Below are 16,499 nucleotides of genomic sequence, written 5' to 3'. Positions count from 1 at the left end.
TGCAGCTCTGGAGGTGCAGCTCTGTGGATACAGCTCTGTGGATGCAGCTCTGTGGGTGCAGCTCTGGAGGTGCAGCTCTGTGGATACAGCTCTGTGGATGCAGCTCTGTGGGTGTAGCTCTGTGGATGCAGCTCTGTGGATACAGCTCTGTGGATGCAGCTCTGTGGGTGTAGCTCTGTGGATGCAGCTCTGTGGGTGTAGCTCTGTGGGTGCAGCTCTGGAGGTGTAGCTCTGTGGATGCAGCTCTGTGGGTGCAGCTCTGTGGATACAGCTCTGTGGGTGTAGCTCTGTGGGTGCAGCTCTGTGGGTGCAGCTCTGTGGATGCAGCTCTGTGGGTGCAGCTCTGTGGATGCAGCTCTGTGGATGCAGCTCTGTGGGTGTAGCTCTGTGGGTGCAGCTTTGTGGGTGTAGCTCTGTGGGTGCAGCTCTGTGGGTGTAGCTCTGTGGATGCAGCTCTGTGGGTGTAGCTCTGTGGGTGCAGCTCTGTGGGTGCAGCTCTGTGGATGCAGCTCTGTGGGTGCAGCTCTGGAGGTGTAGCTCTGTGGATGCAGCTCTGTATATACAGCTCTGTGGATGCAGCTCTGTGGGTGTAGCTCTGTGGGTGCAGCTCTGTGGGTGTAGCTCTTTGGATGCAGCTCTGTGGGTGCCGCTCTGTGGATACAGCTCTGTGGGTGTAGCTCTGTGGGTGCAGCTCTGTGGGTGCAGCTCTGTGGGTGTAGCTCTGTGGATGCAGCTCTGTGGGTGTAGCTCTGTGGATGCAGCTCTGTGGGTGCAGCTCTGTGGATGCAGCTCTGTGGGTGCAGCTCTGGAGGTGCAGCTCTGGAGGTGTAGCTCTGTGGATGCAGCTCTGTGGATGCAGCTCTGTGGGTGTAGCTCTTTGGATGCAGCTCTGTGGGTGTAGCTCTGTGGATGCAGCTCTGTGGGTGCAGCTCTGTGGATGCAGCTCTGTGGGTGCAGCTCTGGAGGTGCAGCTCTGGAGGTGTAGCTCTGTGGATGCAGCTCTGTGGGTGTAGCTCTGTGGATGCAGCTCTGTGGGTGTAGCTCTGTGGGTGCAGCTTTGTGGGTGCAGCTCTGTGGGTGTAGCTCTGTGGATGCAGCTCTGTGGGTGTAGCTCTGTGGATGCAGCTCTGTGGGTGTAGCTCTGTGGATGCAGCTCAGGTGAAAGAGGCCAACAAATATTGATGAGTAACAAATGTAAGCAATACATTTGTGAAACTGAGAATCAATTGTGAATAATTTTTCAAAGTTTCTTCTGTTTGTTTTTTAGGATTTGCTGAAGGTCTCTGATTTTTTTGTAATGTCAAACAAAACAATCTTTATGATCAGACTGATCAATAATCAGACATATCATTACTTGCCTCTATAAATCTACACACACACACACACACAGAACATGATCTTGAACCACATGTTCCTGAGGTCCAGAGCAGTTCTGATTGGATCTACTCAGCCTGAGTTTTGGAGGGCGGGGCTTGTGTGTGTCCGCTGCAGCAGCTCACCTGGCGGAGGCGGGACAGGTAGAACACGGGGCCGATGAACAGGCCGACATTGGGAAAAAGCAGCAGGAGCTGCAGGACGAGACACTGTGACGGACTGATGCTTTCGGACTGATGAGAGGTGGTCACGGCCAGGTACGGGACCAGAGCCACCAGAGGAGAGTACGCCACCACCGACGGCACCATCACCGCCACGATGTTCTTCAGAGCGCGTCTCTTCAGCGGAGGGCTCGCACCTGCCGTTTGGCCCGGCCCGCCTTCGCACAGCACACACACGATCCCCAGCAGGCAAAGCAGCATCAGCAGGAACAGCAGCGAGATGGTGACGGACAGTGGCAGCGCCGCGGCCAGCAGCCCGAAGAAATACACCAACAGGCCCACGGTGAGGGTGAGCAGCCAGGCGCACGCGCACGGAACCACACGGTATTCCCACCGGCCCAGTCTGATGTAGGTCAGGGGCCGGGCCGCTGCAATGTAACGCTCCAAACACATGAAGGTCAGCAGCAGTGGGCAGCCGAAGACATTGAGAGCAAACAGGCCCTCACGGATGGAGTGGGCGGTGTAAGGCATGTCGTGCAGGATGGAGTAGATGTCCAGAGGCAGACAGAGGCAGTACAGGATGTCCATGACGGAGACGTTGAGCCCCAGAACCTCTGATGGCGTCATGGCTCTCCTCCTGTTTAGCAGCATCCACACGAGGCCGCCGTTTGCTGGACCGGCCGTCAGCAGTATGAAGATCTTCAGGCCCAACCACACCAGTTTACCAGTCTGCACGTGACAGTGGGACATCATGTTTGTGAGAATGTCTGCGGAGAGATCAAACGACCAGATGAAGCCTTGCTGAGGTCCAATGAGAGACTCGTTGGTGGTGACGCCACCATCAGAGGACAAAGTGTTGTTGTTTCCCATCAGGACGACTCTCCTGTGAAGACGCAGTGAATAACGTGAGAAGACAATTCAAAACATCGCTAGTCCTCAACTATCAAATCCCAACCAGAGGTCTCATTGTTTCATCCAGTCTCCAGCTGTATGCAGACGACTCACACCTCTTCTTCTGTGGTTCTGACACATCAATCAATTTATGGTCCCAACATGAGCAAGCAAACCTCAGGCAGAACCGCTCTCTGTCAGTCACGTGCTTCATAGGTCATCATTTATTTGTTAAAGGTCACTTTGTAGGAAAATAAATGTCATCTCATCAAATATTGAAGCTTTGGAGTAGAGACGTCAGACCCAGAGTGCCGACCTTTCTTACACATTAGACCTTGAAGTGTGTTTCTGTCAACCTGTAGACGCTCAGATGGTTTGAGTCTGAGAAGCAGCTGTCAGAAACTGTTTGAACAGGTTTGATTCTGTGGCGTTCTTCTTTAGTTCAGATTCTAACACAGTGACGCTTTTTACTTTACTCCTAAAACCTGTTGAATTCAGACTCCATAGGTTGGGTTCTGTTCTGATCTGATCTGATCTGATCTGATCTGATCTGATCTGTTCTGATCTGATCTGATCTGATCTGTTCTGTTCTGTTCTGTTCTGTTCTGTTCTGATCTGTTCTGTTCTGATCTGATCTGATCTGATCTGATCTGATCTGATCTGTTCTGATCTTATCTGATCTGTTCTGTTCTGTTCTGATCTGATCTGATCTGATCTGATCTGATCTGATCTGTTCTGTTCTGTTCTGTTCTGATCTGATCTGATCTGTTCTGATCTGATCTGATCTGATCTGTTCTGTTCTGTTCTGTTCTGATCTGATCTGATCTGATCTGTTCTGTTCTGTTCTGATCCAATAAGGATGGACGTGACAGTATCTGATCAAAGAGCAGAAACATGCACTGACCTTCAGTCGGAGAGGATCTCTGCTCTGTGAACGGTCTCGGCTGCTCGTCCTCCTCGAGCAGGTGGCTCTGTCCCTCCTGAGGACGTTTGCATACACTGTGGTGGTCGATTTGTTTGTCAACGCAACTCTGTGTTTCTGAGATCCTCCAACATTTTCCAACATGCAAATGTATCCGTGGTCACACCTGTGGCTGAACACCTGACATTTAAAGACACCTGAGAGGAGTTGTGACGTTCTTTACTCTCCTGATCATAAATAATGTTAAGACTCAAACCAACACGTCCATCCGTCCCTGACTTCCTGTCTGTCTCTCAGTTCATTGGTTCCCCCTGATGATGTCAGACACCTCACAGTTTGACTGTCAGTTTGATGCCTGTCCTCACTCTGGAGCTGGACCTGCACATATGCTTGCTGTGTTCAGGTCCAGTTCAGGGTCTGTGTCCTCTGAGGGACCCGGTTGACGGTTATAACATTGTTAACCTGGTCAGCCATTGTTAAATGGGACGGTCTAGCCTTTGGAGCATTTCCTGGTTGCGTCACCAGATATTTTACCTTTACATCACGATTTCTGGCGCCCAGGCCCGTGAAAGTGACGATCTACGCCACGCGATGTCACCATTTTCTCTCTTTCGTTCTTCTTTTTCTGGTGCAGAAAGTATCTTGGGATATGTGAGGCCACGAAGGATCGCAAAAACAGGGAAAAGAAGGAGCATCTGGAGGAGCCTTCAGATTGGGACAGCCTTCCCACAGCGTAGTGACGTAATTGGCCTTCAAATGCTCCTCTGAAGGATCCAGACCCTGAACTGAGACACAGCATGTGACTTTAGAGATGGAGCTTTTATTTGAGCAGACGAATGATACTCAGTAAATTTCAATATGAGGGTGTGAGCTGAACACCGAACACATCTTTGTTTTCCTGCTTCACCGGGACAGTGAAGTTTTTCTAGTCCATAAAATCAACATGAATGTTGTGAATCTGTCACAATAAATAAAATGATGCGGCGCACGTCTGAGAAACAGCCTTAACATTCAAACATGCAAATAAAAATCTGTCTTCATCAATTAATTTATTCACAGCTGATTTTAAACTAACACACAGAGAACAATAAAGATCCAGCTCACATCAATCAATCAATTAATGACAGGTGCAGATAAAGAGGAGGATGAGCTCTACACGTCAGTGTGTTCATGTCTCCTCTGATTAAACTGAATCATCTGAAGGTTTCACAGTGAGGATGAGAGGCTGGACTCGTCTCATCACAGCTTCACATGAATCACACATTTATTTATTATTTCAGTTTGGAAGTTACAGAGAGACTGATTTTAAATCATCCAGAAGAAAATGAAGTACAGCAAACAGAGAGCACAGAGATGCAGCAACACCATGCGTCCAGCTCTTCCTCTGTCCTGCACTCAGTCAGATCCTGTCTGATAACAAAAAGAAACATTTATTGACGAGTCACAACATTTATAATGACTGCATCATCAGCCAAACTAAACACAGATTCCACCAGCTCCACGGCTTGATGTTCAAAAGCATTGTGGCCTGTCACTGAAGTTTTTTCAACCAATCAGAGCGTGGCTTCAGATGCCCATGTAGGTGTTCATCTTGCCCAGAGCGTCACAGACAGTGGTGAGGTCGCTGCGCAGGTCCTGAACCACGTTCTCGATGCTGCGAGTGTCTTTGAGCAGGTCGATGCTCTGAGTGTACGGGTTGTAGTACACTGAGAATGGTCGCTTGATCGTCTTAGCAAACTCCCTGTCACACACACACACACACACAAACAGAAGGTCATGTGATACAATGACATCCTTTGGCCGAGTCTGAGGTTCGAGGACACTGATTTTCATGTCTGTTGGACTCTATCATGAGCATCTTTAATGGCTGTGGACAGACATGAGTGGAGCTGCCAAGAGAACAAGAGTTTGATCATTTCTGTGTTGAAGCCATTTATGTGTTTCTTGTTCACCTCATCTTCTCTTTGGCCTCCTCGAAGCTCTCGGAGACGAAGTAAACGTCTTGGAAGGTCGTGATGAGACACTCCTGGTTACAGGTCGTCTTTGGGTCGAACATCTTCACACAGGCCTGATCGGACAGGGCATGCTGGGAAAAAAACAGTCAGGATGGTGGAACCATAGGTCCATTACAATCATTAATTAAATTGTCAACAGAGACATTTGACTTCAACTTCTCATCCTGCAGTAAATGTGTGGACTGACATAATCCACATATAAAGCATCCTCTAAAGCTTCCTCCTAAGCTTCCTCTACAGCTTCCTTTGAAGCTTCCTCCCAAGCTTCCTCCTAAGCTTCCTTTGAAGCTTCCTCTAAAGCTTCCTCTAAAGCGTCCTTTGAAGCCTCCTCTACAGCTTCCTCTAAAGCTTCCTCTAAAGCTTCCTCCTAAGCTTCCTCTACAGCTTCCTTTGAAGCTTCCCCCCAAGCTTCCTCTACAGCTTCCTTTGAAGCTTCCTCTAAAACTTCTTCTGAAGTGTCCTTTGAAGCCTCCTCTAAAGCTTTCTTTACAGCTACCTCTACAGTTTCCTTTGAAGCTTCTTCTAAAGCGTCCTTTGAAGCCTCCTCTACAGCTTCCTCCCAAGCTTCCTCTACAGCTTCCTTTGAAGCTTCCTCTAAAACTTCTTCTGAAGTGTCCTTTGAAGCTTCCTCTAAAGCTTTCTTTACAGCTTCCTCTACAGTTTCCTTTGAAGCTTCCTCTACAGCTTCCTTTGAAGCCTCTTCTACAGCTTCCTCTACGGCTTCCTTTGAAGCTTCCTTTGAAGCCTACTCTAAAGCTTCCTCTAAAGCTTCCTCGACAGCTTCATCTAAAGCTTCCTCCTAACTTCCTCCTAAGCTTCATCTAAAGCTTACTCCTAAGCTGCCTCTAAAGCTTCCTCCTAAGCTTCCTCTACAGCTTCCTCTGAAGCTTCCTCTAAAGCTTCATCTAAAGCTTCCTCCTTAGCTTCATCTAACGCTTCCTCCTAAGCTTCCTCTACAGCTTCCTCTACAGCTTCCTCTAAAGCTTACTCCTAAGCTGCCTCTAAAGCTTCATCCTAACTTCCTCTACAGCTTCCTTTGAAGCTTCCTCTGAACTTTAGAGGAAGCTTCAAAGGAAGCTTTAGAGTCTAAAGCTTCCTTTGAAGCTTCCTTTATGTGTGTGAAGTGAAGAAGAAGAGGGTGCTGGTGTGTCCTTCATCACCTGTATTCAGCCTGAATGAGTGTGTGTGTGTGTGTGCGTGTGTGTTACCCTGAGCTCTCCAATAGATGACAGTAATCCGGCTCCGTAGGCTCTCATCTGACCGTCCTGCTTGCACAATCCAAACTCGATGGTGAAGAAGTAACACTGCTCACCACACACACACACAGACACACACACACACACACACACACACACACACACACACACACACACACACACACACACCGTGTTGTTCATCAGGTGTTTAAATGAACGTTGTTGTCTGACTTCAGTCAGTTCTTCTTCTTCTTGTACTCACAGTAGGTTATATAACTAATATAAATGTATATAATAATATAAATGTAATAATGTTATCAAACACTGAGCAGTCATCACAACAGAGAATACTGATATATGACATATAAAAGACATGTTTAATAATACATATGAAGTTTGATCTCTGGTCTTGCGACAATTATCTCAGATTATTGTCCTCAGCCCAGCACCTGTCAGGACTCGGTGCAGTGATCAATCAGTGTGTTTACATGACACACAAGAAAACAGAATTACTGGGTTAGTCCGACTATGATCGAATTTTTAAGATGCATGTATACACCTTAGTCTGACTAAAATCGGATCAGATCTGATTTCTCATAGTCGGATCAAAACAGCAAGATTATTGGATTGATAGTCTCATTACTCCTGCATGTATACGCTCCATCAGATCGGATCAGATTTTTGCGTTCTGTGCAGGCTCAAGATTTTTTTTCCTGGGGCTGTGAGCCGGAAGTAGATGGACGGCAGCGTCTTTCCTCCGAAATCACCACAAGCAAGAGTGCCATTTTGCATCTAGTTTGTGTAATTATCATGGACACCATTTATGAAATGTATCCTCTCGCTCTTCGTACGGCATCTTTCTTGAATGCTGAGGCAGAGTTTGTTGTTGCTGGCGATGTAAAGAGGTCAGCCGGAGATGTTTCTGTTACCACTAGTTGAAATGGGTACAGCGCCACCCATCGCACCGGGGTATGACATGCTTCCGCCCAATAATTCAGTTTTCTCACCAGCATGTATACTCGGACAATTGTAGTTGTCTGATTGAGCAGCATAGTCGAACTATGGCTGTAATCTGACTAAGCTGTGCATGAAAATGTACTGAACGTGGCCTGCTGAGGGGCGCTGTTGGATCAGAATAGAAACACACAGAAACACAGTGCTGGTCTTTACTGTTGACACTCACTGTGGCCAGTTTCTGGACGTCCTCATCAGATGCTCCCAGAGAAGCCAGACCGATCTCCTGAGAGAACTGAGCGAACTTTGGATCAGCCAGCAGAGGAACGTGACCGAGCAGCTCATGACACGTGTCCCTGAAACAAAGACAGAAACCAGGTGGTCATGAGACAGAAACCAGGTGGTCATGAGACAGAAACCAGGCGGACATGAGACATTCATGTCAGGTGTACTCACGGCTCAGGTGTGTAGAGCGGGTCGGTGCTGTGACGGACGTACTGAGTGCAGTTAAACACTCTGTAGGCCAGACCAGCCAGGAAGTCTCTGGGGGACAGGTAACCTGCGACAGGTCGGACTGTAAAACCAGAGCGCTCTGACACACACACACACACACACACACACACACATACACACACACACACATATACACGCACACACACACACGCGAACACACACGCACACACACACACACACACACACACACACACACGCACGCACACACACGCACACACACACACACACACACACACACACACCATATACTACATGTCACTGTAGGGATTTACTGTCTGGATCTTTATGAGGCCTCTGACTCTGTGACTTGTTCAGTGACTTGACTTCAGGAAGTAGTCTGACCCACAGCCTTAGCAGTGTCTCCTGCTGGCCCCGCCCACAGTGATGTGACAGCTGGAAGTGAAGCTACAGACACAGAAAGCTTTGGTGGTGACTGGATTGGTCAGATGTGAGAGTGATGTGACAGGAAGTTGTGCAGTTTGAACCTCTGAGGAAGAGCGAGACGTCCTCCAGCTGGGGGATGTTGTCCTCTCGGTAGCCGCAGTGTTTGCTGAGCAGCGGCAGGTTCTTCAGGTACTCTCTGCAGGCGTGAGTCGGGTACAGTTTGGTCAGCTCTCTGAACACCACCCCCCACGTCCTCACCTCCTCCGCCGTGTACTCAATACGAGGGATTGGCTGCCCGCTGGGAAAGAGGCGGCCACATGATTACTACAGCTGGGTATCACCTTCATTTCATACAGTAACTGCAGCATTCGGATTACTGTAGTGGGGTCAAGAGTAGCAAGACAGCAAAGCACTCGCAGTACCTCAAAATCTGTACTTCACCACCCTCATATGTTGTCATGTTCCTTTAATACTGAACTGTGTTGAAAACAGTCAGATGTTATGAAACTTACAACTTGTAACTCATGGCCACTTCCACAAAGTATTTCCTCCTCTGACGGTACACTTCATCTTTGAAGCCCTGACAGGAGGAAGAGGGAGAGGAAGATGAGCAGTAACCATAATGATTTCAAAGTAAAAGTATTTCCTGATGTTTCTTCATATTTCATGTAAAAAATCATCTCCAAATATGATATGATATGATATGATATGATATGATATGATATGATATTATATTATATTATATTATATTATATTATATTATATTATATTATATTATATTATATCATGTTGTTGGTTGTGGAGCTCTGCTGCCCTCTAGTGGACACCAGTGTGAGGCTGGACTTGTGTAACAGGTGTGTGAGGCTCACAGGATGGTCTGCGTCCAGCTCCGAGCCGTACATCAGCACTCGGTGAGAACACTGATCTAACTCTGAGATCTTCATGGGGAACCACGGCACATCGTCTCCGTCTGAGGCAACACAACGGCAGAGAGAAACACAACTTCCTGTTAGAAACAAACAACTGAGGCCTAACAGGTGTACTGTGTCATTATCATCACAGTCATCGTGATGTCATTATGTTGTCATCATGATGTCCTCATGATGTCACTGTATGTTTCTCATCATGTTCACTGTCCGAATGTCTTCAGTGAGTGACATAAACAGGAAACAGCTTCATACAAGTCCATTAATGACAACATCATCTTCCTGCAGGTAACACACAGATGTGTGATGTCAGAGGCGTGCAGGTGTGCGTACCTGCCTCTGCAGCCCACACGTGTGCAGGTGTGTTGAAGGAGACGATGTTGACTTGATCCTTGAGGAGCTGCAGCAGCTCGTTAAACTCCTTCTTACTGCAGCTGCAGTCAGCGAAGATCTCCACCTCGTTAACGAGACGCCGAGAAGCTCGAGACTCGATGTGCTTCAGGTTCACCTGCTTCTCCTGCAGGAGAAGAGCAGGAGAGGAGAGAGGAGGTGAGAGGAAAGAGAACAGAGGAGAGAGGAGGAGAGAGGAAAGAGAAGAGAGGAGAGAGAAGAGAGGAGGAGAGAGGAAAGAGAAGAGAGGAGAGAGAAGAGAGGAGGAGAGAGGAAAGAGAAGAGAGGAGAGAGGAAAGAGAAGAGAGGAGAGAGAAGAGAGGAGGAGAGAGGAAAGAGAAGAGAGGAGAGAGAAGAGAGGAGGAGAGAGGAAAGAGAAGAGAGGAAAGAGAAGAGAGGAGAGAGGAAAGAGAAGAGAGGAGAGAGAAGAGAGGAGGAGAGAGGAAAGAGAAGAGAGGAGAGAGAAGAGAGGAGGAGAGAGGAAAGAGAAGAGAGGAGAGAGGAAAGAGAAGAGAGGAGAGAGAAGAGAGGAGAGAGAAGAGAGGAGGAGAGAAGAAAGAGAAGAGAGGAGAGAGGAAAGAGAAGAGAGGAGAGAGGAGGAGAGAGGAAAGAGAAGAGAGGAGAGAGAAGAGAGGAGAGAGGAAAGAGAAGAGAGGAGAGAGAAGAGAGGAGAGAGGAGGAGAGAGGAAAGAGAAGAGAGGAGAGAGGAGAGAGAAGAGAGGAGGAGAGAGGAAAGAGAAGAGAGGAGAGAGAAGAGAGGAGAGAGGAAAGAGAAGAGAGGAGAGAGAAGAGAGGAGAGAGGAGGAGAGAGGAAAGAGAAGAGAGGAGAGAGAAGAGAGGAGAGAGGAAAGAGAAGAGAGGAGAGAGAAGAGAGGAGAGAGGAGAGAGAAGAGAGGAGAGAGCTGAAGATTGGATGTGACTCTAATCAAGTCTCACTAGAGAAAGTGAAACAGGAAACAGGAAGTAGGACTCATTGTCTCACCTGAAAGAGTCTCAGAGCTTTGACAAGACAGCCGACCTCGTTCCTCAGAGAGAACACCACTGCCGTCTTCCCACAATCCTCTGCGCTCTGCGTGTCTGCTGTCTCATTGATGGGACAGAAGGATGGACGCCTCGACTGAACACATCAACAACAACAAAAATTTAATCAACAACGATAAAAACAACAACAATAAAAACAATAAAATCAACAACATCAATGACAATGAAAACACAAAGGACAAAAACATTAACATCAACAATGACGTCGTCATTAAAAACAACAATAACAACATGATTGAAAACATCAACAACATCAACAATTTATTAATGTAAATCTTTACTGAAGAATGTTTACATTATAAAATATATTCATATTCTCTATTCATCATTATATTATATATAATTGTTTATAGTTGATGTTTGATCTGTGTGTTTATATATAAACTTACAAATATGAATCAGTAATTGATCCAAACACAATAGTTGATATTTCCACTGAGGCACTTTCCATAAATAAATAAAGACCTGTGTGTGTGTGTGTGTGTGTGTGTGACGAGCAGCTGCTGCAGTTATCTATCTCTATTATCACAAACCACACATCAACCCAGCTTCCTCTTTCCTCTGTGTGTGTGTGTGTGTGTGTGTGTGTGTGTGTGTGTGTGTGTGTGTGTGTGTGTGTGGGGGTGGGGGGGGGGCGGGGGGGGGGGGGCGGGCGGCCTTGAGTCTGATAGGAATTAAAACAGAAGTCAGCCAGGAGGGTGATGAAGATGATGAAGATGATGATGACGACGATGAAGGCGATGCTCATGAAGACGACACCGATGATGACGAAGATGGCGACAATGATGAAGACGACACCGATGAAGACAACAAAGACAACAACGATAATAAAGACGCCGCTGACGCTGATGATAACAGTGATATTCTGTTGGGTGGCTGTGGGTCAGGGAGCCAGTGTCTTATTATCTGAAGGTTGCTGGTTTGATTCCCCTGGTCTGCACGGCAGCCTCCACCATCAGTGTGTGAATGAATTTCTTTAAGTCACTTTGGACCACCTCCATCCCTTCATCCATCACCTCCTCCATCACTTCATCTGGAACCTCCTCCGTCACTTCATCCATCACTTCACAAAAGTGTTTGTGTTTTCATTCTATTCACTTAATTCGAACAATAAAATCTGATGAGTCCTCTGATACATGCTGAGGTTAGAGAAGAGGAGGAGAAGGAGGAGGAGGAGAAGAAGGAGAAGGAGGAGGAGGAGGAGGAAGAGGAAGATGCTCTCACCATCTGCCCCCCGGTGTGTCGCTGCTGCTGCTGGTCAAACATGGCTGAGTCCAGGGACATACCCCTCCGGGACCAGTACTTGCTGGAGAACATCATCATGGCCGGTTGCATCCTGGGCACTGGCACCGGGCCGTCCTTCTTCACGTGGGCCGAGGCCATCGGGAACCAGTGGGTGTACGAGTACCACGGCTCCAGCCTGCTGTCTGCTGGTGCTGCTCACACTGAGAGGACACGTCTGTCTACCTGTCTACCTGTCTGCCTGTCTGCCTGTCTGCCCAACACTGGCCACACATCAGCCTGCCTCCCCTTATATACTGAGACAGGTGAGAGACAGAGAGAGAGAGAGAGAGCGAGCTCCTCCCTCTGCTGCTTCTTCACTGACTGTATGTGTGTGTGTGTGTGTGTGTGTGTGTGTGTAGTTGTGGATCTGAGTCTGATCTGGTTCTGTTTGGACCCTCTGCAGACTCAGTATGAATAGCCAGTGAACTGCTGTGTGCAGCAGGGGGCGTGGCTTCACATTCTCTTGACAGAATAAAATGGCGGACAGAGAAACGGTGACATCACACAGGTCTCTGAAGAGCCCAGTGGAAGCTTACAATGGTCAGTACCAGCTTCCACCTGACTCCACCTGATTCTGGCCAATGATTCCAGATTCAGCAGCAGTGAACTGAGATTGCAGCCACTGGAGTGGTACGTGTTGGGAGCGGGAGGTGTTGGGAACTGAACATCTGCATGACAGTTTCAAAAGTTGTGTTTTTCAACCAACATGCTTTGGCAGAACAGTGTAAACTACGTGCTGAATGTGATTTTGAGTCAAGTCCAGAGTCCAGGAGGTAGACAGCAGCATGCTGACGAGCCTGCAGAAAGAGCTGACTGCCCTGAGAGGTAAATGTGAAGATAGGGAATGGAGAATGCGGAGGTGCAACATCTAAATCCTGGGGGTCCCGGAGAAACCAAGCTTGAGCACCACAGCGTCTGTGTCTAAATCACTAAAAGTAGTGCTGGAAATGGATAAAGACGTCCTAGTCGATCATTCACTCAGAAGTGTGCCAAAAAGACCAGACAGAAAGCCACACTCCATCGCTGCTAAGCTCCTTAACTACCTGGACTGTGTTGAGGTCCTACGCCTAGCCCGGACCCGGGCCACTCCGTGGCTCGACGTTCCCAGCAGACCCTCACAATACATTTGGGTCTGCCAGGTCTGTCCAGCTTCCTCCCCTGCCAGTAGATCTGACTCACCACCAGGTGGTGATCAGTTGACAGCTCAGCCCCTCTCTTCACCTGAGTGTCCAAGACATACAGCCGGAGGTCAGATAACAGGACTGCAAAGTTGATCATTAACCTCCAGCCTAGGGTGTCCTGGTGCCATGTGCACATATGAACACCCTTATGCTTGAACATGGTGTTTGTTATGGACAAACTGTGACTAGCACAGAAGTCCAGTAACAAAACACCATTCTGGTTCAGATCGGGGAGGCCGTTCCTCCCAATCACACCCCTCCAGGTAACACTGTAGAATGACGGAGTCCCCGGTTGGAGCGCTCTCCAGTGCCCCTCCCAGGGACTCCAAGAAGGCCGGGTACTCTACACTGCTGTTCGGCCCGTAAGCTGAGACAACAGTGAGAAACCTATCCCCGGCCCGAAGGCGCAGGGAAACGACCCTCTCGTTCACCAGGGAAAATTCCAACACATGGCAGAGTCACTAGCTAGAGTCACTGTCCGGGGATTGGGTTGACGGGGCCCCTGCCCAGGACCACCACCCAAATCACACAGCACCTGCCCCTTCTGAACCCTCCTGCAAGTGGTGAACCTACTGGAGGTCGGACCCATGTCGCTCCTTCGGGCTGCGCCCGGCCGGGTCCCGTGGGCAAACCAGCCACCAGGTGCTCGCCTGCGAGCCCCAACCCCAGGCCTGGATCCAGGGTGGGGCCCCGGTGACGCCAATTTGGGCGATGTAAATGTCACGTTACATGTTTACGCCTACCTCAGAGGCGGCTTTTGGAAAAGGAGGAATATTACGCCTCCATTTTAGAAAGACAGGTCGGTACATTGCCGCCCTTACATTGGAGCAAACATGCCACCTTTTCTATCGAAAAAGGGCTACTGACTATTGCCCTAAGACAATGTGTCGACATTAAAGGTATTCTTCGTGGGGCCTTAGAACATAGTTTGGCTTTATGCTGACAACATGTTACTGTTTATATCAGATCCTTTCGCCTCCTGAAGCTTCTGGATCTACTCTCTACTCTCTCTACTCTCTCTTGCTCTCTAAATTAAAGCAAGACCTTGAAAGGTGGGATTTCTTGCCTCTTTCACTAGGTGGAAGAATAAATACTGTTAAAATTTACACATTGTTGTTGTAAATGGTCTTGTCTTGCATTTTTATAGCGCTTTTCCAGTCTACTGAAAGCACAAATTGCTTTACAATACATGTCACATTTACCCATTCACACACTGATGGTGGAGGCTGCCATGCAAGGCGCCAACTGCTCATCAGGAGCAATTTGGTGTTTAGTATCTTGCTCAAGGACACTTCGTCATACAGCTGGGGGGAGCCGGGATTCAAACCAGGTACCTTCCGATCACTAGACGACCTGCTGTTGTTGTGATTGTGGTTGTTGTTGTGATTGTGGTTGTTGTTGTGATTGTTGCTGTGGTTGTTGTTATTATTGTTTGTTTTATTTTTATTGGTTTATTTTAACAGGGACAGTGTATATTAATTAAACATTCCTGTAAATGCACCAGAGTTAGCCAGAAGGCTATTTTCTATCTGTTGTACTAAATCAACCTAAAGTGAACTACAATACAATTTACAAAGTTAAAATGATAGACTAGAAAACAGAATTATCACAATGAAGACAAAAGATTTAAAATCAAATAGTTATACATTACACAAATGCTTAGTTAAGACAGAGACTTAAAACACATACACACAGAGGCAAAATGGAAGCAAGTGGCAGCAAAAGAAGTCACGCACTAATTGTGAAATAATCACTGAGCTTAAATGTTTTAATGGTCACACATCTGATTGCGTATGAACCATTTTTTCGGATAAAATTTAAAAGACAGATATGAGTCCGATTCCCTGATGTGAGCTGGAACGGTGTTCCATTCTTGTGCTGCTTTGTGCGAGAATGTGGATTGGCCAAACTGACTTTTCCTGAGTGGGATGATGCAGTCTCCTCTTGCTGCACCTCTTGTTGAGTGGTATGCAGATGTTCAAACTTGTACAAATTCTTTGAGTGGAGGGGATGTTTGATTGCTGATGACTTTGTACATTAAACACATATTTGCATATTTTATCATGTTAGCCCAGCTGAACAAGTTGTAAGATTGGGCAGTGGTGGGAGCGGTTTGGTTTTTTTGTCCAGTATTTTAATGACCTGTTTGTACAGAGACTGAAGTGGTTTTAGCTGAGAAATACCTGCATGTGACCATGTTGTAAAACAATACATCATTTGTGACAATAACATGGAGTGCATATACATTTTAGCTGCTTCAGGTGATAGAAAATTTGAGATTGATTTTGTGGCTGTTGTTGAGTTTGTTGTTGTGGTGGTTGTTGTTGTGAATTCAGGGGTTTCACTTCATAATATTTTCCTCAGTGGGTTTGTATACAAGTGTGTGTGTGTGTTTGTGTGTGTCTTGGTCATGGTCTTTTGGCTGGTTGTTGTCGTTCCTCTGCAGCCTCCACCTCTCCTCAGCTCTCTGTGAGCAGGTGGAGTTAGTGACTGACAGTCGGCCTCCACCTCAATAACAGCAGAGAGATGGAGGCTGGATAAGTGGCGCAGCTATCAGCTGAAGGCCGAGACAATTTCCTGTCACACAGGAAATGAAAGAGCGAGGAGACGCTGCGGCTCTTTGTTGTCACTGTGAGCAGCTTTATGAGCTGATGGCAGGTGATACTCCTCCGTCTGCAACGCAAATGTCTCCCATCAAAGGGGAGGAGGGGGAGGAGCTGTCATCCATCAGACATGAAAGCAGCTGAAGTGACATTTGGAGGTAAGAAGCGTTCAGTTGATGAGCTCTGACATTTCTTAACATTCATGAATTTAAATGTAAAATCATCTTCACACAGCAGACACGTGTTGAATGTGAATATTCATGATTTCATTTGTCTGTCCTCTTTATTAATCATTAATCAACATGTTCGTAGATTATTAAACAGCTGACTGCAGCTGGAGTCACCGCACACCACAGTGATGATTTCTGTCTGAGCTTCAGCCTCACCACAGGAGCTTTCACCTGACCTGTGCTGAGCTGACAATAATTCTAGTGTCTAGGTTCCACTAATCATCTGATGAAGTAGTGATGACGATCCCTTCAGCTGTCAAGCACCACCCTTCATGTGTTATCATGACTGTGTCACCAGATAAGCTAAGTCCAGTCATGTGAGCTGCTCTCTGACAGGACGTGTGCTACGATGATCATCTTCCTCTTTGAGTTTCTAACGACAACACAGTGCATCGTTAACTAGATTCAGCAGTTTAGAAGGAATCAAATCAAAA

General features: G+C 47.3%; 1 protein-coding gene across 1 annotated transcript; it reads right to left on the bottom strand.

Annotated features, from left to right (window-relative positions):
* Window positions 1-4,253: 4,253 nt before the first annotated feature.
* On the bottom strand, window positions 4,254-12,285 carry tph2 (tryptophan hydroxylase 2 (tryptophan 5-monooxygenase)). The gene is made up of 11 exons (XM_037105993.1): window positions 11,992-12,285; window positions 10,709-10,843; window positions 9,670-9,853; window positions 9,280-9,380; window positions 8,923-8,990; window positions 8,512-8,708; window positions 7,970-8,105; window positions 7,743-7,869; window positions 6,572-6,667; window positions 5,301-5,434; window positions 4,254-5,089 (listed from the first exon to the last, which is right to left on the bottom strand). Exons 1-11 carry the CDS (start codon window positions 12,148-12,150, stop codon window positions 4,915-4,917), a joined length of 1,512 nt encoding a protein of 503 aa, XP_036961888.1. The 5' UTR covers window positions 12,151-12,285; the 3' UTR covers window positions 4,254-4,914.
* Between the last annotated feature and the right edge of the window lie 4,214 nt (window positions 12,286-16,499).

The sequence above is a fragment of the Acanthopagrus latus genome, chromosome 8 (assembly GCF_904848185.1).
Source record: "Acanthopagrus latus isolate v.2019 chromosome 8, fAcaLat1.1, whole genome shotgun sequence".
Lineage (NCBI taxonomy): Eukaryota > Metazoa > Chordata > Actinopteri > Spariformes > Sparidae > Acanthopagrus > Acanthopagrus latus.
Note: the sequence above shows the minus strand (reverse complement) of the source record. Positions and strands in the feature narration are given on the sequence as shown.